General features: G+C 43.4%; 1 protein-coding gene across 9 annotated transcripts in view; it reads right to left on the bottom strand.

The window, feature by feature from the left end:
- NHSL1 (NHS like 1) overlaps positions 1–22,228 on the bottom strand; it is a 165,984-nt gene that overhangs the window by 75,331 nt on the left and 68,425 nt on the right. Inside the window, exon 1 of one of the 9 annotated variants that reach the window (XM_090135713.1) lies at positions 8,792–9,413. The exons of the other annotated variants lie outside the window; for them this stretch is intronic. Within the exon in view, the coding sequence (XP_089991839.1) occupies positions 8,792–8,807 (16 nt within the window). The 5' untranslated portion in view covers positions 8,808–9,413. Of the gene's footprint in view, positions 1–8,791; positions 9,414–22,228 lie in introns of those variants that run through there. 9 annotated transcript variants of the gene reach the window in all.

The following is a 22,228-nucleotide window of genomic DNA, read 5'->3' as shown; positions in this document are numbered from 1 at the left end:
ATTTTGAGAGAATATATCTTCTTCAGACTACAGATCAAGATAAATTTGAGGCTGAACAGGTCACTGTAGACTTTTTTGTACTCTGAAGTCGCTCTTTCCCCTTAGACTTCTTTTTAAAGGAAAAAATGACAGTAAAGTTACACAACTGAGGATGACAATTTAAGACTAGACTTCGAAACAAATTGTGGCACGTTTTCATACTTCAAATACTATTTGTAAATCTCCCAGAGCACATGGCCTTTCTGTGCATGAAATGATTTACACACACATCCACGTGAGCTTGTACTTATGCAGAATCTGAAAACAGGAGCAACCTCTGATCAGGAGAACACAACAAGAATATCACAGAATCACAGAATCATAGGGGTTGGAAGGGACCTCCAGAGATCATCGAGTCCAACCCCCCTGCCAAAGCAGGTTCCCTACACCAGGTTGCACAAGTAGGCGTCCAGGCGGGTCTTGAATATCTCCAGAGAAGGAGACTCCACAACCTCCCTGGGCAGCCTGTTCCAGTGCTCCGTCACCTCACCGTAAAGAAGTTCTTGCGCGCATTGGTGCGGAACTTCCTATGCTCCAGCTTCTTGCCGTTTCCCCTTGTCCTGTCTCCACACACTGCTGAAAAGAGTCTGGCCTCGCCACTCTGCCCCCCACACCTTAGATATTTATAGACCTGGATCAGGTCCCCTCTCAGTCTTCTCTTCTCAAGGCTAAACAGACCCAGATCACTTAGCCTTTCTTCATAGGGAAGATGCTCCAGGCCCTTCACCAACTCTGTGGCCCTCCGCTGGACTCTTTCCAAGAGGTCCCTGTCTTTTTGTACTGGGGAGCCCAGAACTGGACACAATACTCCAGATGAGGCCTTACCAGGGCAGAGTAGAGGGGGAGGATCACCTCCCTCGACCTGCTGGCCACGCTCTTTTTAATGCACCCCAGAATGCCATTGGCCTTTTTGGCCACAAGGGCACATTGCTGGCTCATGGCCAACCTGTCGTCCACCAGGACACCCAGGTCCCTCTCCGCAGAGCTCCTCTCCTGCAGGTCATCCCCCAACCTGTACCGGTGCATGCAATTATTCCTCCCTAGGTGCAAGACTCTACACTTACTTTTGTTAAACCTCTTCTGGTTTCTTACAGCCCAGCTCTCCAGCCTGTCCAGGTCTTGCTGAATGGCAGCACAGCCTTCAGATCTCTTCAGCCTCTCAGATCTCCAGTGAAGATCCAAGGTGTTCAACCCATCAGGGTCGCGTACACCTCATGGCAGCAATTCCATGACAGCCACGAGGCGGTGGCACTGTTCTTGGAGTCATGCTGCTGCAGAGCACACCCAGAATCACAACAGTACCAGTAGACAGGCCAAAGGCTGAGGAAAGATAAGGCTTTGAAAAGAAATCAAAATCTGTTCATGGAGGATAAACAGGGTGTTTCAGGGGTGAAACCCCATAGCACAGAAAAGTATTGTTCTGAAGCCTTCAAAAAGCAACAAAGAAACCAAGATGACAACTTCAATTCACCTTTTCAAATTTCCCTTTCCAAAAAAAAAAAAAAAAAAAAAAGAGAGAACAAAAATAATCTTATTCCTCATAAAATTCTCTGAAGACAGATGTATAACAGGCATGAGAGAAAGAAATATTTCATTTCTAAATTCTAATTAAGGTCCTAAGCACATACTACTACTACTTCCACAGCCTTCATCACTTCACACCCAGTTCCCACCTCAGATTCCCCTCCTAGAATACTTCCTGCCAGGACAGAAGTTTAAAACCAACCTGTACCCTTCTTCCTCAGGAAGACATTGGTGTTGCCACAATCTGTTTTCCAGCAGACACCTGGTTTGAATGGGGAAATAGCCACAGACTGCTGCATAAGTGAAATCTCATGGTTGCCAGCATCTACAAAAACCTCCTGAGTTCCTCTGAGGTATCAAACTGTGACAAAAAATAAACCTGACTGTCTAAAGAAGGATGCATGTATGCATGTGTGCATTTGGACAGCAGGAAGTTTTTACCCAACCTACTGGAAAAAAAATATATATATATAATCTCTTTGCAAATTAAACCTTCAGGCAAGAGTGTCCAGCTGGTTGACCTCAATAATGAAGGCAGGAAAAACCTGGGCTTTCCTCATTACTTAGGCTTCATGCTTCTTTATCTCACATAAGCATGTTAAACAGGCAGCAATTCTCCTAAGACTAAAAAATGCACAAAATAATCCAAGCCTCTGTGGCTGAGGCACAGAGAGCATGTGCCCCTTCTGAGAGTGGGCTCTCGGCTGTGCTGAAGCTTCCACAAGCATTAGCCCCCGTCTTCACTATCAGGTATGGCTACAATTGCCATTCTGTCTTTTCATTTCAGCAGTTACTGATGAGTTTAAAGTAGAGTAAGCATGGACTAAAACTCAGAAACAGAAAGGAACCAGGATGCCATGTTGGGAAGGGATTCCCAAAAGATTTCTCAGTTTGGAGAATTTCCAGGTCAAGAAAGCCCTGGTAACAAGCATAACTGCAGAAAGATATTGCAGTATCTTGCCACATATGTAACTACAGGGCAGCACAGGAAAAGAGAAAGAGAAGATAGAAGGATGTCTGAGGTCCCTGTGAGAGCAGGAAACTTATAAAATAAAACGTACAACTGGAGTGCACCTGATGCTAGAAGGGGACAGGAAAAGCCCAGGAGTCCCAGCCAGCCCAAGCCTACAAGATCTCTGTACCAGCAGTGCCTGTTTCTCATTTTAAATGAAAGGTTAGAGAGTGGGGCACACTTGCAAGCCTGTGTGATGCCAGGAGGACCTGCAGGGCACCTGTTCCTCACCCTGTCTTTACCTGCAGCAGAACAAAACAGACAAATATCAGATGGTGCAACTAAGTAAGTAAAGGGATAATTCTTCCTGGTTCTCACAGACCACCAAAAGCACTTAAACATGAGATGACTGCATCATACAGTACAAATGCAGTCCAGTGCCCGGACCTCCACTTAGCCCAAAAGACCACTGTTACAAATCTCATTTACTAGCTATAGAAATTCTGACTTAAATTACCAAAACTTATCAAGAGCCATCTTAAAAACCTCTTTGTCCACATTATCCTGTTTGGAAGCCTGTTCCACAACTTCCCTCCTCAGATGGTTTGGGATCTTTTAATGTCAGACTTCAATTAATTCACAGCTTGCTCAAAACCATTCATCTTGTGCCAGTACTGTACTTTAACTTCAACAAGTTTCCTCTCTCATCGTGATATTTACCTCCCAAGCTACCAACTAGACTAAATAAGCCATACTTTTGTAACCTCTGTGCATCAGATCAGCAATTAAGCTTAAACTATTTTCAAGTCTCAAGTTCCAGATAAGTAGTTGCACAAGAGCTTTAAACGCCAGGAACATTTTCTGAATTTTTTAAAATACAGATAGAAAAGAGTGGGATGCTCTAGAGGACAGGGAGTCAGACAGCACTAGGACAGCATTAGAATAAGATGCCTGGGGTAATTATAGGCTGTTTCACCAGACATTAACTACAGACAGGACCACAGCTGTGACAGGACTCTGAATAGAAGAATTAATAAAATTTCCATCTCTTAATGCCAGGCAATGTGCTTTCACAGGAAGCAGATCTCCTATTTGACCAAAGTTTATGGCATTTCCCCAGAAGCACATCAGTCTCCTGCACAAATGCTTCTGGGAAAGAAAAAAAAAGCTATTGCAGACAAGTGACAAGCATAGATAGTACAAATCTGGTAAATCTGGTAACGCTATACTTAAGCAATGCAAGACCATTACTAAGCTTAAACCACTGAAAATGTGTGAAGATATTTATAGGTTTCAAGTATGTGCACGCTGTTTCAAAGACTACTTCAATGTGAAATTCTTTCAATACTTATGAATCCCATCAGCTGTGCATGCTACTTTCTTCTTATGTTTTCATATTCTTTAATCTCCACGGATTTGCTGTTTAAAATTAACAGTGTTGGCTCCTTGCTGCACTTTGGCAGAAATTCACTGCCCTCTCCTATTGCGATGCAGAGCAACCACCATCTGTATGTACTGTGGTCACAAGCCTCTAGGTGATAGCGGGTTGGTATTGTTTAAAAATCAAACATTAGCAGGTCAAGGAAAACAGCAGATGATCGTTCTACCAATGATTCATTTGCCATTAGTCCCTCCTCAAGATTACAGCACTGTGTGTATTGTGTGAAGGAGTCCTACTGCAACCTGCAGTGAAGCAGACAAGGAGCAGAAAGGGAGGGAGCACATTAAATGTCCATGTGAAAGTAAAATTAGAGGCAAAGATGCATGCTAATTATACGGTTGTGAGAGCAGACAAGTCAATTTTCACAAAGTCTGAAGAACGACACCTGAATAGACTGTGTGCTTACCCGCAGCTGCGTTTAAAAAACACAAGCTACATTCAAATACTGAAAGCTCTCCGGATCTCCTCGTTTCTGATTATCTGCTAAAGATCTGCTGAAGGTGAGGTTCTGCACTAACTGCCTTCACAGCTAAACCCATGCCCGCTTTGTTTCCACACCAATTTAGGGTAACAGAGTGAAAGACCCGTGTGCCCTGGGAAGGGCTAGCATGCCTACCGGAGGAGATGTTTATCTAGCACCTGATTACATTCAGCCCAGCTTCACCCACTGCCATCGGCCTCCTTAAAAATCTTAACGGAAAAAATACATGCCCACACCCTGTTCTGTTACCAAAATAAGAAAAAAGCAAACACACCAAACAAAAGGCATTCATTTGGTAGGTCCTGAGCCAGTGCCGTTTGGTGGCCTGTCAGGGCAGCCAAATGAAGCAGCCCTAAGAAACATAACACATTTGACCAACGTGATGAACAAACATCTTTAGGGGCCGCCTCCCCATAACGGGGCCAAGAGCTGGGGAGCAGCTCCCCTCCGCTCAGCCCTCACTGCAGAAGCATCCCTGGGCTTCCATCTGCCCCTCCAGCTGCACGCAGACCCAGGGAACAGGTGGAGCTGACGGACCCTGCCTCAGTGCTCAGCTGCCTTGGAAGCTCACTTCACTTCTACACATGCCTTCCCATGTGCCCCTTTCCAATTTAGTTAGCTACTTAAGAGACAAAATAGAACTACATTACCATCTTCAATATTCCCTAACACGTGACTAACTTCAGGGAAAAGTTTCCTATTCAAACCTGCCATCTTCCTTTCACTATGCTCAATTTTATTCTGTACTTTCAGGCACAGTTGGAAGCAATCTCTGTTCACTGCTCTCTGATACAAAGAGGACAGACCTGCATCGGATGGTATGAACACACACAGCCACGTACGGACCTCTTCACCCCCACTCTTTCCTTCAGCACAGGACAAAAGAGTTGCTTAATCAACAAAAAAATTCAAACTACAAGCAATCTTAAACTCTAAAATCCCTTCTGTATTGATGTAAAAATTGATTTGTTTCACAGTATATGAACATAGCGTATCTGACAGATCTCTTCATTACTGTCCTGCCACGCAAAGAATTCTGGCAGATGTAGCTGTTAAGACCAAGTTATGTGAAGACTTCCCTCAGTGGCAGCCCACAGCTGCCTCACAGGTGAACCAGGCAGCAATGGTATGGATGGGGACAGGAAAAGAAATGGCACAGAGAACAGCATAGCAAAAAGAGTAATGAAGAACAGAGCAGAGAGCTTCTTATAGCCATAGGCTCACCAGCTTAAACAGTCACGTCTCTAAAATTTAATTCTTTAATTTGCTTGTATTAATTCCACGTATTTTCAAATTGCTTTTATATTTCGAAGATTTGCAGATAAGAAGCATCCTCAAAGTTGTTTTCACTATTGAAATCGTGCATATGACAAAAAAATAACCACAAAAAGAATGGATCTGACTCACAAGCCCAACTGTGGTTACACACAGTTGAGACAGGATTAAAAAACTGAAATGAAGTCAGGGGAACAAATACCGCACAATCAATCAGTTCTTTTCTTAGATTTAAACTAAATCCTAGATTCTGAAGAGGATCTTCACTTAGACAGATTCTTCCATTTAAATGACTGCAAGTCCCTTCCCTCACTTGGGATTGCTGCACGTGAAAAAAAAAATTGACAGAAAGAAGAAAGGAAGTTTTACAAACTTTTGCTTGCCCAGTTCAACTTGGAAAATGTATTTGTTTAAAGAGAAAATCTGTTTCTGATTTCAAACATTGGATATTTTATGAGAACACTGCCAAGAAAAGAATCCAAGGAATGCCTTTACATGCACAGAACACATGAGACAACTGGTGAGCAGGCCTGTGATCCTTTAAACAAATAAATAATAAAACAAAATCTCCATTTCTACCATGAAGCCCTTCTCTAGGGAGCAAGCAGCACATGCCTGGGATTTTTCATGGATAACTTCTATCATAACTTCTTGCTATTATTAGTATAAAAGACTTCCCTCTCAAATCCACAGCTGTAAGACAAGCAATGATGGAAAATACTTCCCATGCACAGGCCAGCAGTAAGCACAAATGTCTGCTTCACAGTATTTCTTGGCACTACTTTCCTTCAACCAGAACTATAAACCAAAGAGAAACTCCAGGCAAATATCACAGGAACGTCACCTCATTTTTAGCACACGCCAACAAACTGCAGCTTGTGAACCTTCTAGGAATCGTGCTTTTTGGAAGAAAAAAGGTTTCAATCTACCACTTATCTCTCTCTAATTCCAAATCGTAACAATCGTGTTATATTGCACTAGGGGTGCCCAGCTCTGACCGAGCACTGATGCAACTCCTGTTGCGTGTACCAGGGTGAGCTCAGCAGCCGTGCCACGGAACAGAGAAGCACTTGGTGGAGAGGCAGAGGCACGCACCGCCCATCTCATTCTCTCCCAAGCATCTCATGGATAATGGGGAAGGGGGCTGCAAGAACAGGTTCTGTATCCCTTTGCCACCACTAGGGACTGTGAAAAGAGAGTAGAAAAAGCTACAAGAAGGAAAAGAAAAGCAAGAGGCAGCTCCATGGCCAGGGCCCTAAGGATACACGGAGATGTGGCTTTAGAGAAGGGATTTCATCAACTGATCCTACACACAGAACACACCCACACCACCAAGCTCACCAACTTTGTCACTCCACAAACTCACCACCCACAACTTGTCATATCAAGGCTGCTCATCGTAAGACTGAAAAAAAAAACACCAACAAAACAAGGTGGGAGCCAGGGCAGTGTGTAAACAACTTCACCACCCCTCCCAGGGCCTTCAGAGCCTAAACAAAAACAGTATCTGAGACAGACCTGCTGTGCAGCTTCGAAGACAAACAAATCCTCCCCCTTGATGAGTTCCCAAGCACTTCTCTCCAACACGTGCTGAGGTTAACAGAAAGAAATCAATAGTAATGATTATTTCAGGATCCTCATTTTCAAACCCAAGTTAATAATGTACTGCATGGTAACCAGTGCTCTTTAAGATAGGGAGAAGCCTACTGTAAACTAATAAAATAGTGGTTTAGAGAAAACAATACGTAAGGGCATACGAAGAGGAAAAATACTCCAAATACACGGCTATTCAACAAAGCTCCCCAGTACCTTGGCGCGTTTGAAGCACGGCCCTATGGTAGGCTTTGTGCCTCACAACTAACAACTTGCCTTACAAACACAGCCTGAACGATCTGAGAACAATTTCCCACGCGTTCAACTGGAGATGCATTAAAAAGCACAGCTACTTTTGCTTTATTCTGAATATCACCGTACTGAATTATTGCTGGACATAAGACTTCTCTGAAAACTTTGCTCCTGGGTTCATTTTCAACCAGGTGCTCAAAAATACAGAAGAGCGAGTCCTACCAGCTGCCTAGTTACCCAAAATGGCTTATCTGCTACACTCTTTATTTAAACAACTTCTGGTCCGTATCTCTAAGTTAATGCTTTAAAAGGTTTCCACTGTCACTGTTTCTAAATTCCAGTGATCCGCTGAATTATGTCATGGACTGAAAACCCCTTGCTCTGCAGTTTAAATAGAGCTGTTTTGTTTTGGTTGGTCGGTTTGTGCTTGGTACACAGCAGCTATTTCATTTAAGATTATCCAATGCGCAGCAAAATCGTGCCATTACATTAATTAAGGTTTTGCCTAGAAACACGGGTTCACCTCCAAAATCGGCCGGAAAGAAACTTCGTGTCTGCTTTTTCATTAACGGTTGGCAAGTGTACCGAGATCCTTAGCGCAAATAGAAGCCACTGGGAGAGCGAAAGTAATCGGCGTTTTGAACAGCTCCGAGAGGAGCGAAATACTCCGAGCACGGGCTGACAAGCAGCCAAGCATTGAACCCGACCGGCTATTCTTTCACTGGGAAAGGGTGTGTTTTACAGCTCCTAAACTCCTCCTTACAACAGCTCCGCGCTGTCGGCTTCCAACCATTGCACCTCGGTAACAAAAAGCTGCAACAACACCGATTTTGAATAAAAACATCGGCAGAACGTTCTCAGGAATGCCAATTAAAACCCTCGATCCCTCCCTCTCTCCTCGGCCGAGCACAACCCCGTTCCCTGAGGCTCCCCAGCAGCTCCTCTCCCTGCTCCTCCCGGGCCCTGAGACCCCCGGGAGCCGAACCCCCAGTCCGCCACACGCCCGTCCTTTTGTCTGCCGGCACTGCGGCTTCCCCGCGGGCTGCCCGTCCCGCTCCCTGCTCACAAAAGGAGCGATACGTCCACGTTCTTCTCGGTAAAGCATTGAATAAACGAATCAACTTTTTTTTATTTTTTTTCCTCCCCCTCCCCCCGAAGGATAACATCTCAGCGCCCCTCCTCCATCCCACACACAACCCAGCCGGAAACGAGCGCGGGGCTCGGCCCCGCTCACCCTTCAGGCAGAACATCCCGCACCGCTTCGAGCCGCGCCGAGCTGAGCTCCCGTAGCCGCCGCCCGGCCCCGCCCGGCCCCGGCCGGCAGATGCAAGGCGGCTCGGGAAAGGGGGAGATGAAAGGGCCGCGGTCAGCTTCCGTCCATCCCAGCTGCTCTCGGCATGTGCCAATTAACGGGCAGGCATTGAATCGTATCACCAAAGCTGGAAAAGACCTCCAAGTTCATCCAGTCCGACCGCCCACCCGCTACCAATATTTATCACTAAACCGTGTCTTTCAATACAACATCTAAACGCTTCTTAAACACCTCCAGGACAGTGCCTTAGCCCATTCCAGTGCCTGACCACTGTTTTGGAGAAGAAATTTCTCCTAACATCCAACCTGAACTTCCCCTGGTGCAGCTTGAAGCCATTCCCTCTGGTCCTATCACTTGTCACACAAACCCCCACCTCGCCACAGCCTCCCTTCAGGTGGTTACAGAGAAAGAATCACAGATTCACAGAATGGCCAGGGTTGGAAGGGACCTCAAGGATCATGAATCTCCAACTCCCCTGCCACACGCAGGGCCACCAACCTCCTCATTTAATACTAGACCAGGCTGCCCAGGGCCCCATCCAACCTGGCCTTGAACACCTCCAGGGACGGGGCATCCACAACCTCTCTGGGCAGCCTGTTCCAGCACTTCACCACTCTCTCTGTAAAGAATTTCCCCCTGACTCCAATCCAAATCTTCCCTCCCTCAACTTAAAACCATTTCCCCTCATCCTGCAGTTATCAACCCTTTCAAAGAGTTGATGATTCCCCTCCTGTTTGTAGGCTCCCTTTAGGTACTGAAAGGATGCAATGAGGTCACCTCGCAGCCTTCTTTTCTCCAGGCTGAACAAGCCCAGCTCCCTCACTCTGTCCTCATAGGGGAGGTGCTCCAGTCCCCTGATCATCTTCATAGCAGTAAGAGCAATAAGATCTCCCCTGAACCTCCTCCATACTGAACAATCCCAGTTCCCTCAGCCACTCCTCTTAAGACCCCTCCAGCTTGGGAGTCACACCTGTGGGTCTCTTCCAACTCACAGTATGTTGTGATGCGACTCTAAAAATCACAGGGGATGCAGCTCAAAGAATTTCTTGCATACTCCCCTTTTCTGCACAGGAGACCTACAGGAAGACAAGTGCTCAACCCTGGATTTTGTTTTTATAAGGGACACAAATTACAGCCCTGTGTGGTGTTCATTTTTATAGGGCCTCACCCTAAACAGTAAAATGTGGGAACAATGCAAGTTAAGGGTCAGGGTAACTCCATCGCTAACAATTGAGAACTGCAGCCCTCTGCAAAAGCATTACTTGTCCTAAAATTCCTCAGTAAAGCCACACTGTGATAAAGAACATAAGTAAACAAGGTGTCTTTGGGAAGGGCTCCAGAGAAAAACCCTGGTGCAGACACCTTAAGAACATGAGTTTAGACCACAGACACTGAGGCAGAGTTCATGAGATGCCAAGTACCATTAGGCATGCTTAGGTCTGAAAGTAGCACATTTCAGTCATCTGTCATGCAAAAAAAGTGGCTTCATTTTATAGCAGGCTAAGAGTAGGATTCTGCATCCAAAACATGAGGACATTGCAGCAGAGCAGCTCCAAACCCAGAAAGTGGTTTTTATACAGCTCAGCCTACCTTTTCTTTTCCAAATTCTGACAGAAAGGTTCCAGACTAATTTCAAGACTTCCCTATGCTCAAAGAAACAAAAGGCCTTTTTCTCTTAATTCTGTTTTGTGCTGTTCCAGGCATACATGCACAACTTCCTATCATAACTCTTCAGTGGGTTCCAGGAACAAACACTCCATATAGGCAAAACAAACAGAACCATATTGTAGCTGGAGGAAGGTTACTTGGATACCAGAGGGATTTAAAGGTTCAATCTTGTTAAATCTACTCATTAATTACCTGGAAGGGGAAGCAAGCAATGCATCAGTGCTATTCACAGGGGACTGAGAGCAGCTGCATCACTCTGGTGGGGATTGAGAAATACCCTGGGGATCACAGACATGAGCAAAAATGCACTAAAAAGAGGCAAAGCCAGCAATCAAGCAGCATAAACCCAGTGGGAAAAAAAATGTAAATTCAATAAGCAGCCACTCTTCAGTACTCTGTTCTATCCACCATCTCTCTGCCCTCATCAGTAGCAGAGAAGCTTGCATGGGATCCCCTTGTCTGGAATTCTGATATCTGTGGGAAAGAGGGAAGGCTTCAAAAAAAAAACTGAGGTAACAAAACTAAAAATAAAATAAATGTGCAGATTTGAAAAGGGGAGCAGGATTACAAACAGGCAAACAGCAGTCCAGCATCTATTTCCCAAACACCTGAGGGGACAAAAATGATGGTGTGCTGAAAAGTCAGAAGGGAGCACAGGAGTGGCCACACGTGCCCTCTTTCCTCAGAAAATTGAGCTACAACCATCCTTAGAAGACAAGTCAGTACACCTTTGGTGTGACACTGACACATGTGGCTGCTGTGCTCCAAATTCTCTGCAGCTTTACTCTGTCTTCTAAAAGTGCCATGGCCATTCTGATCAACTAACTGGATGCTACGTAGACTGGCTTCACAGAGGAGACCACGGCTGACACAGAGAATTGTGCATTCCCTGCCTATTTGTACAAGTGGTCATGGTCATCTGAAGAGGAAAGTTCCAATCACATGAAGTCAGAAGTCTTGACATATCAAAGCTTGTCTTTCCAGCACAAGAAAGACATGGAGCTGTTGGAGAGGGTCAAGAGGAGGGCCAGATGATCAGAGAGGTGGAGCATATGAGGAAAGGCTGAGGGAGCTGGGCTTGTTCAACCTGGAGAAGGCAGAAGCCTCTGGGGAAATCTCTGTGGACCTCCAGTACTTAAAGGGAGCTTACAAACAGGAGGGAGAATGACTTTTTATGGGGGCAGATAGTGACAGGACAAGGGGTATGGCTTTAAACATTAAAAAAGGAAATTAAGGTTAGATGTTAGGGGGAAATTCTTTACTCAGAGAGTGGTGGAGCACTTGCCCAGGCTGTCTGGAGAAGCTGTGGGTGCCCCGTCCCTGGAGGTGTTCAAGGCCAGGCTGGATGGGGCCCTGGGAAGCCTGATCTCACAGGACATCTGATTAAACACTTTTTCCTTTCAAACCAAAGTCCACAGAGATGCACATTTCTGATACCATGGATGAATGCCAGCCAGCTTTTGAAGGAGATTTTCTAAAGCCTGAATCATTCTGACATATTTCCCTTTCAAACTGTGTGTAAAACACACACACACACACACACACAAAAAACAATCCTGAAAAACTATCCAAAGAAAACAACTGGAGTCAAAATACCATTTTGGACTTGAAGGTTCTCACAGCCCAACAACACTGCCTGTCTGCAGCCAGCTCGGGCCCAAAAAAAAATCAGCATCAGAGCTTGCTGGGCTGAGTGGTGGCCACAGGATGGTAAGAGAGGAAAGATGGAGTTCAGCCCCAGGATGGGCTGAAAGGGATGGTCTCTGCCCCAGAACTGAGCACCAGCTGACAGGACATTATATTTATATTCTGATAAGTAATACTGAGTGGTCTCCTAACTGCAACACAAGAGAAAATATTTGCTGCTCTCTTTAACATTTCATATTATTGCATTACCAGTTCCACCTGAGGAATTTTTTTTACTGATCAGGGTGGAATTTCCTCACACAGTGGGGAAGGAAAGAAATATTTTAAAAATTACTGTAGAAGAAGAAATGTATTTGGAGAAGATCACAGCAGGCCTAGCAAGACAGCAGGAGGCAACAAGGCTGTGTCTTGTCCTGCAGAAAGTAACCTGAGGGAATGATTTGCAGTGAATGGACCTTTTCAAACTATCAGTGCTCCAGCTATAGCACAGAGCTACTCGCACGCTCTTGAACTTGCAGAAACAGGAGTTGGCCATACCTCTCAGGAATGGCATGGGAAACTGAATTTTCTATGTATTCAAAGCAAGAAGAAAATTGAATCCTGAACGCTTAGGAGCAACAGAGAGGAACTAAACCATATAAATACCTGAAAGTGCTGCCCATCATTAAAACCATCCTTTTCCACTAAAACTTCTGAAACAATTTCAAATTGTTTTCTTTCTTTAAACCTAAAACACTGTCATTTTATTTGAAGGAGGCACCTAGATCTACTTCAGCTGTATGTAAATCCAAGAGCCAAATTTAAATCTTTTAAATATATATATATATAACAGGTTTTCAAAAGACACCTTTATTTCTGTTCCTACAATATCTATAGCTATAACTGGTAGAGTTTACAAGTAGATATTACACACACACATGAAATTATGGCTTCAGGCTACTATTACAAAAAAGTTAATCTGTAATAAACCCAGCAGTCCCTGAAGGTGAAAAGTACTTGGCATTAAAAACAGTGAAATGAATGAGCTTCAGAATGGGCTATCTTCTGCCTTAAGTGAGGAAGAAAACAAATAAAATGAAGCCATGAATCAGTTTGCCTTATCTTTTGTTTGCTTTACTCTTCAGAGCAAGGGCACAGAAAGGGCAAAATCTTTTTAAGAGTTGCTGCAAGTCAAGGAAGGAATCTGCAACCAAGTTCTTCAAATTCATTCAAATAAAAAAATCATTCTTTTGCCAGGGTTGTGTTTCAAATTATCTTTGATTAATCGATTCAGCAGAGCTTCATCAATAATGTTTACTAGTAAAATAAAACAAGACAAGACACAACAAAGAAAAACCCGTAAGCACCTTCCTTTGCTCAATCATCCATGCACAGCTCCAGCAGGTCACCACAGGGATACCACATGGGTTTCCCATAGGTTGGTTCTTCAGACTGGCAGGGTCTTTCACCAGGGCTGCCGAAGAATGTTTCAAGGCACTGGGGAACATGAAAATCAAGGGTGGCAGTAAAGACACCTGGAATTACCTGCATTATTGCCCTTTTTTTAGGCTAGAAGGCAAATCACACCTTAACAAGTCAGAGCGACAGAGACATCCATACCCTTGTGCACTGTCCTACAAGGAGGAGAACAGGCTGTCTCCCTACATATGTACAATTATAATATGGCACAGCCTAATAGAGAGCAACCATCCTTTCTCTACAAACTCCCCAAGGCAGTCAAACACAGGACAAAAACAAATAAACAAGCAGAAAAATCAGTTTCTGTTCTTGTCTAAGGAGCTCAACTGTGCAGGCAAGCCATCACTACAGGCTGGGAGCAGTTTTCATTCACACAGTCAGAAATACTCATCTAACGAACCATAGATAGCTCACTGAAATATGAGGCTTGATGAAACCTGCACTACTTCAAGCAGTTCTCTTTAAGGACACCCAAGTAATTGAATATGAACACAAAAGTTGTTGCTCTTTGGGACTCGCTGTCCTTGAGCTGCAAACTGAGGCAGTGCCTTCACCTGGAGCTGTGTGCAGAGGGACACAGCAGTGGTGTGTGGGTTACTACAGCATCACAACAGGAAACACTACTGAACCCCTACCTGTCCCAGCTCCTTCCGAGCTACAAGCCTGAACCAGCCCCCAGGCGTGTGCTGTGACTCCTCCTGGGACAGAGGCACTCTGCCTCTTCATGGAGGCACCTGCATGTGTATGTATGAAAGCACAGAGCAGGGAGAACTAAATGAGCTACTTCTTGTTTGACCTGATTAATTTAATGAGTTTGCTGCTTTCCTCTCATCCCAGGTGAACGCCTGCCGGAGATGACAGAGGAACTGCAATCTCCTCTGTGTCAGGCTCAGCTCACCATGGCCCCGGCTGTGCCATCAACTGCTCTCCCCTCACAAATATGGGTCAAGCTGGCTACAAGTCAAATGTATAATGTTATACCTGCTTCTGCCACTGCACGTCACAATGACCTCTTCTTCATTCTGAGACGAAAATGCTGTATTTATCATATATAGCACTACATGCATTACTCAAGGTTAATAAAATGGAGTTCACAACCCCTGGATGAAAGTTTCCATGTAAGTGTACACCATGCTATAACCATCCTGACCCATCTGCTCTTTAGCACTGTTGACAGCAATGGAGAAAAGAAGATTTAAAAGAATCAACGGAAATTACAAGCAAGTACAGCCTCTACTTCATTGGCCTCTCCACCTGTTACAAGCACTGAAATTAAGCATGACTGACTGAAGTTACAAGTATGTTTTTTCTACAGGCCCCTCTTACATTAATACAGTCACTGAGGAGCTGTAGCTGCCAGTATCACGTCAGACCTGCATGTGTGGCTAATGGACATAGCCATGGTTTGCACAGGACCCTGTGATCCAATCTGCTTCAGTGTTTGGTTTGACAACTTCTGAACAACTTTGTCAAAAGCCTTCCACGCAGTTCTCACATCTTCTTGTTTTGAGTGATTCATCTGCAAATTGTACACCAATTGCAATGCATTTAATTCACAGCTCATGGCTCCCTTTGGTGCACTGCAAGGCTCAATGTCCAGGGAAACCATCTGCCTCAAGAAGACACAGTGCCAAGTAGGAGTTGCTGCACCATATGTAAGGGAAGCTCCAGAAGGAGCAGAGGGTATACATATTAATTACCTTTCTCTGAGGTAGAAAACATGCTGTACTCTCAGCTGTCCAAAATACATCCTCACGTTGATAATACACCTTGCACAGATATCATAAGCATCTAAGCTTTACATTTTTACTTCAGTTTTAACTTCGGAGCAGCAAGCTACACATAAGGTTATAGTTGAGTTTTCCTTTCAATTCACCAGAAATAGACATGAGCCTGCTAGCTACGAGAGGGAAAGAAGGCTGGTAGATAAATGAACAGATAAATGTCAGCAAAAGAGCAGGTGGATGGATAAATGGCTGGAAAATCTAGAGCTTAATTAGCTTTATTTTGTTTGAGATTCTGGGGATAAAAGACAAGAAGAAAATATATTTCACAGTTTAAATTACAAGCTGTCAAATCCCCTTTTTTACTAGTTCCAAATAGTGCAATAGAAACTAAATACACTCTTGCAAAATTCATTAGCTTCAGTCATTAAACCACAGTCTTATCTTTCAAATTCACTTCTTTTTTTTTTCTTTTCTTTTCTTTTTTTTTTTCCATATGCAATAGAGATCAGAAGAAAAACAAGGAGCTATAATATTTGCAGCGACCTGTCAGAGTGCTGAACTGTGACCACTCTGAAGACAAAAGCTCCATCAGTTTTAGGGGACAATTCACGAGCAGTTGAATATCAACTGCATGAAAACAGAAGATTTCAAATATGCTAGCATTTTATTAGCAGGGAATAGGAAAGCACATACAGTGCATTGTTTCCTCTTAAATGCTGCATACAGCGTCCTGCAGAAAAACATCCACTCTGTTTTACAAAATACAGAGAGCTAAGAGGAAAATACGAAAGTCAGGCAAAACTGATGTCTCCTCTCTATTGATAGGAAGTTATCCAAATTGTTTTAGCCTAAGGATTCACTGAATTTAGGAGAGAGGTATCCAGAAAAAAAAGCTGTGTATTAAGTTGTGAAATACAACTTAAAAATATTCATAAAGCTCAAAGCCACACCCTCAGGAAGAAAAATCACAGCACCCTGTTCGTTTTTCCATTGCTCAAAGAAGCAAGCAAATGCTCTTCTGTGAAGAGCATTGCTCTGGCTACTGCTCTAATTCAAATGTCATGTTAAGCTAACCTGCAAGATGAGCTGGATTGTGATGTCCTTTATACTTCGGAAATGCACAGCTAGCACTGGTGCTACTATTTGTTTCATTTGCATTTCCCAAGATTGTGCTCTGCTATAGAGACCAAGAAATCTCCCACTGGAGCTACACTGCAAGTGAGATTCAAAGAGAGCCACAGAAGACCAAGGCGGTGTCACTTCAGAGGTGAAGATGCAATTCCATAATAACAGGTGCCATAAATGAACACCTAAAGGAACGTGAGCAGCATAAAGCTGCTAAAAGGAATCAGCATCTTCCCTGGGAGCTGCAGCCACCAGTTCATTTTGGGGGATAAGAATTATTTATACTATGGAAATAGCAAGGGATTGAAATTTGGCAAGGATTTTATGAAAAAAAGAGCAACAATGGCTGGATCCATGGTTTTTTATAAAACAGAAGTAGAGATGTGCTCCTGATTAAATGATTCTGTGATGCCTATCAACATTTCGTACTTGAACTTAATCTGTTTCTGTTGCTTGCAAATTTTTGTCTAACAAACCCACTTTCAGATCCCATGTACAGCAATGTTTGCCAGAAGACACAGGAATGAAGGAAATGTTTTGATTAAATGTGCAATTATGTACAACCATGCAAAAGTTGCTACTTCCAGCTGTAGTTAAATATCGGACTTTCAAATAGCTCCAGCTGTTTTATCAGCAGGAAGAGTTTTGATTGCCACTGTACATCACTAAAGTTTTAAACAACCCTCTGCTGCACAACCACACAAACACACTAAGACAAATAGTGCATGCCTCGGTAATTTAAGCAGTATCTCTGCTCCCAGCTGAGAACTGCTTCCACAAATGCATAACGTCCAATAGTTTCAGCTACAGAACCATCAGCCTTAAATACTAAGGCACAAACCAGGCCATACAGGTTAATTGCTACAAACACTGCAAATACATATGAATACAACCAGTTTTATCTTTGCGTATAGAACTTACATGTGGAAGAAAAATCTATTACAAGATGAATAACTGAGCTTCATATCAAATCACTCACTTTTTCCACTTAAATGTTTAGATTTTTATATGCTTACTCGTATATAAAATTGTCTATAAAACATTCATTTCTTTTTCCAAAAGACAAAGAAAAGGTCCACAAAAAGAATATAAACCATGCAGTATTTGTTTTGGAGTTATTCCAGTCTTTTACGCAAATGCTTTTTGAGGTTTCCATAAATACTTATTTATGAAGTTGCCAGAAGTTTGAAGAACCATTTTCACAGACACACACACCCCTCTGCTAAATCCACCACATCTTCTGGCCTCTAAAAACACCACCAGTTCCTTCAGGTTTCTAGGCCTTTATCTATGTATTAGCTGATAGATTTTCTTCCTCTTGAGCACAAGATCTCCTGCAAAAGGCATACAGAAAGAATCCCTGCTAAATATTTTTACATTAGAATAGCATAGATTAAGTGATCTTGCTTAAAGAGAGTTACCATTCTTGTTACTTCTACATCTCTTTACCAAGGAAAACATGATTACTGCTCTTCTGCAAAATCACCTCAGTTGAACTGGAATACTTCAGAACTGTGTTCATGACTTAAAAGCAAAATTTTTAAATCCATTTGGATTTATAAAAAGACCATCCCTACGCTTTGAGAAGATCTACAGTGATGTTAGATGATGTCAAAGCTGCAAATCCCAAAACTGTGCTTTCTCCAAGAAGCACTGAAAACACAAACTTCCCAGCATTACGAAAATTTGTGGCCTAGAGTTCTGATTGTGCCCTTGGAACACTGAGGAAAATTTATAATCTGATATTACCAAACTTGTTTGATACTATCAAACACTGAACACTACAGATGGCATAGATAGGACAAGGGGGGATGGTTTTAAACTGAGACAGGGGAGATTTAGGTTAGGTATTTGGAAGAAGTTCTTCACTCAGAAGGTGGTGATATTTCTAAGGTCAGAGCTGTCATCAGGATGACGGAATTCCCTCCGTCAGACACCCTATGGTGGCACCAAGGGCTGAACCCACAAGGAGCATGAATTTAAAGAAATTCCCACATTAAAAGCAAGTTTGAAGTTTATACTGGTTTTGGAAGGAGAAAAAAAAAAGCTATGCCAAACACTTTTATATTAAGACTTGGCCAACGGACAATAAAATGTTAGTGGCTGCCACCTTTTGAACTCTGTTTAAATTAGCCTTTAAAAGACCACAGTTACAGGAGAAAATAAATTTCTCTGACTAATGAGTCCAGAGAAGTTTTTCAGGTAGAGCAGCCTGAGGTAAAAAGCAGCCAAGTCTTTTGACTTTCCTGTGGTGCTGAAGGGCTGGAAATCGACCAATTGAAACGGTGGCAGTGAGTGAAAAAACAGAGAAATAAGGAGAGACAGGAGCTGGGAGGAGAAGAGAAAGCACGTGTGGGTGAAAATCTCCTTTCCACCCATTGCCGCCTGCGGACAGACCTCATAGGGGTCACAATGTAGAGAAAATCACACAACAAATATAGTTAGCAGCCCAACTGAATGCAGGGCTCCACAGCCCCATAGGCCGTCCCTGTGTTCACAGGAAAAAGGAAGGACAACCAAACTCAGACTTGATGAGGTGTTCTGGAGCTGCAATGTGACCTGTCTTACTTTCTGCAAAGTCAAGGTAAACACGGTGAGATTTTTGCCACAGAGTGAGTCGGGTGTTATCTCTGAAGTTAATTTGCTATGTCATGCTTGCAGTAACAGTACAGGTCTGGAGGGGAAAAATGTTCACATGAATGACTTTTATATACTTCCTCATGCCAGAAATAATTCTTCACCCACTCAAGTGCCTTCTATCCGGTTTCAAAAAATAACTCCATCAGTACTTTGCAATACAGTATTTTTTTTTTAAATAAAAAATCTGCTGTGAGCTACAGCTTAAGGATACCTGGCAGCAGGAGCAGCAGCATGCCTCCATTCTCCTATACCTGCCTCTTCAAAGTTCTCCCAGGAGGAGTACGTTCTGTGAGGGAGACCAGGCTTGCACACAGAGCTCACTGAAATGCCTTACAAAGCCACAAGACACAGCTCAGCAGCACCAGCCACGGAAGACAGTGACAACCAGGCAGGTTGACTCAAGGAAGGAAGGTTTAGACCAGGTGTCAGGGAGAAGTTCTTTACAGAGAGAGTGGTGAAGTGCTGGCATAGGCTGCACAGAACCTCCATCCCTGGAGGTGTTCAAGACCAGGTTGGATGGAGCCCTGAGCAATCTGGTTTAGCACCAGATCTGGAGGTTAGTGGCCCTGCCTATGGCAGAGGTGCTGGAACTGATGATCCCTGGGGTCCCTTCCAACTCAAACCATTCCGTGATTCTATACCTGCCTCAGTGACTTCCACAAGATGGAAAGGCACCTCCAGACTTTGCTTTACCGACAACTCATGTGCAGCCATGTGGGTTCTGCCAGTTCAACCTATGGGTAAGGAGCTGACCGAGGCTCACCTCTGCCTCACCAGGTCATTCATTTCTCCGGTGAAAAATGAAAATACCACCCTCGCCAGCATAAAGAAATATTATGCTTTCTCAAAACATATTGCTGCATATTTAAAAAAAAAAAAAAAGCAGCAAAAACCCACCAAAAAACAGATTAAAGAAGAGAAGCACAGAAGCAACAGTTTGCTCTCATTTTAAGTCCTTCAGGTTAGAAGGCTGAGGAAGAAGAAGGATCTGTGAGATCAAACAACCAACCTTTATTTTGCTATCAACTTTCATTGCCTCAGTAACTGCTTCGTCAGATGTGAAGTCTAATTGCTACCATGGGTTCCAAAATGCACTCTGCTATTCTGAGGGTTTGAACAATGAAGCATGAACCATCAGACCTGAACTGCCTTCCGTGCAAACAGAGTTCAGCAGAGCAGGACGTCAGGGCGTGCCCCATGTTTGCAGTTAGCATTTACTTTTTGTTTCTCTCGCTCATTTTAAATTGACAAATCCAGCCAATCTCACTGCCTGCTACTGTTTGCAAGTCTCAATCTGCAGCCAATGCAGATTAGCCATTTTGCTGGTGAAATACCAAGCAACACATGCTGCCTTGTGCTTGTCACCTAGCAGCCTCACGGGAATGCAACATGAGACGGGAAGAGCAATGAAGCGGCAGAAGAATAAGGGGTTTAAAAAGACAGGAAGAGAAACAGCTCAGAAAGAAATTGAAATTAAATGAATTGCTTTTCTATTAACCCTCCTTCCTGTACACGTACAGTTAGCCAAGGAAAAAGGTAGAAGGACCAGTGATTTGCCAGGCTCTATCAAGGAACACTGGAGGCAAAATTATTTTGACAGATGAAATTTTAATAGTTTTTCAGCTATCTTAAAACAAACAGTCCGATTTCCTATACAGCAGTATTCATTCTCCTAGGCTGCTACACATTTCACTTTTTTCTAGTCTGCTTTCGCCTCAAACCAAGCAGGTTAATTTGAGTACTAAGGACAATACTGTTTGGAGTCCCCAGTTTTACAAAGGCTGGCAAGCCATAATGCAGCAGTCTGATGGAGCAAAGCTAAGTATTCATTTATCAGACATTTTTGTCCTTGTAAACAAAGCCAGGACAACTCAGCCAGGTACAAACACTCAAACCACTTCAGTGCCACGTGAGCCTGACTTGCAGCACTGTGTGAGACATTTGTGAGAATATGGCTGACACAGCCCAAACTCCCTTCAGCCTTGGCATCCCCTGCCAGTTTGTCAGCTCCTTCCATCCAGAGAGTCCCAGACAGTCAGCAGCACACAAAACAGATTTTACAAGTCAAGTCACATGGTAACCTATAACCCTGTATAGGGGAAACGAGCCCCTCATAATCATTACCTCCCTCCACCTTCCTTTCAAAAATAATGTATTATCATCCCAATAGGAGAAGGCACATAAGCTTTCGTAGCTTGCTGCCCAATTACGGAAGGAATTCTGCCCTCCCCCTACAGCCTGCACAATGGTTTCTCTATGTAAATCACACATACAATAACGCTCTCAGAAAAATTAGTACACCATTAATCCGTCAGTAAAGCTTCCTTCCCCATCTCTGCCTTGTGGCGTGAGTTCTGGCTAAGGAATGCAGCATGAGAAACTTTATAGAAGTTAGGCAGCAACTGGCAGCAGATCTGACCTGCTTGCCAGGTCTCAAACACGCTGAAAGCAGAGCTGATGATGCTACACAGCACAAATATGACAACAAAGTAAAAAATATAGCAACCAACTGCAAATGAAAGTTCCTGTTGTAGAAGTTTGTCAGCAGTGAAAGGGGTTAAAAAACAACCTTCAAAGCATAGATGAAATAGTCTCCTAGTGTATTGAGAGCAAAGCACAAGTGTATACATCCTGTGTTAGTGTTCTTGCTTCCAAACCATTTACTAAAGCCACAATTTATTCTGACTCAGAACTAAAATTCTGGTCAAATAGCTACTAACTGCTCCCAGAAGTAAAAAGAAATAAAAATCACTTTGAAGTTCAAACGTCCTCGCAGAGCCTGCCTGCTCTTACAAAAGAAACCTTACAGCAGAATTGAGTCAGCCTTACACTTTCCATTAACAAGCCAGTGCTCTGGCAGCACTTGGGGAATTACAATCAAGTCATTTTGTCAAGTATTTTTAAAAACACACATGCACACATATGCACACTACAGCTTGCCAGCCAGTAAATGCCCAGGTAATAGTAATTCATCATCGTGTCAGAGGTGCAAAGTTCTGAAATTTGTTTTAAGGAAGTATAAGGCACGTTTGGATAAGAACCTGACAATCTCTACTCCAAAAAAAGTCAAACATAAAAACTGTTGTTTAAGGTT

Source organism: Phasianus colchicus, chromosome 2 (genome assembly GCF_987193195.1).
Source record: "Phasianus colchicus chromosome 2, bPhaCol1.hap1.1, whole genome shotgun sequence".
NCBI classification, from domain to species: domain Eukaryota; kingdom Metazoa; phylum Chordata; class Aves; order Galliformes; family Phasianidae; genus Phasianus; species Phasianus colchicus.
Note: the sequence above shows the minus strand (reverse complement) of the source record. Positions and strands in the feature narration are given on the sequence as shown.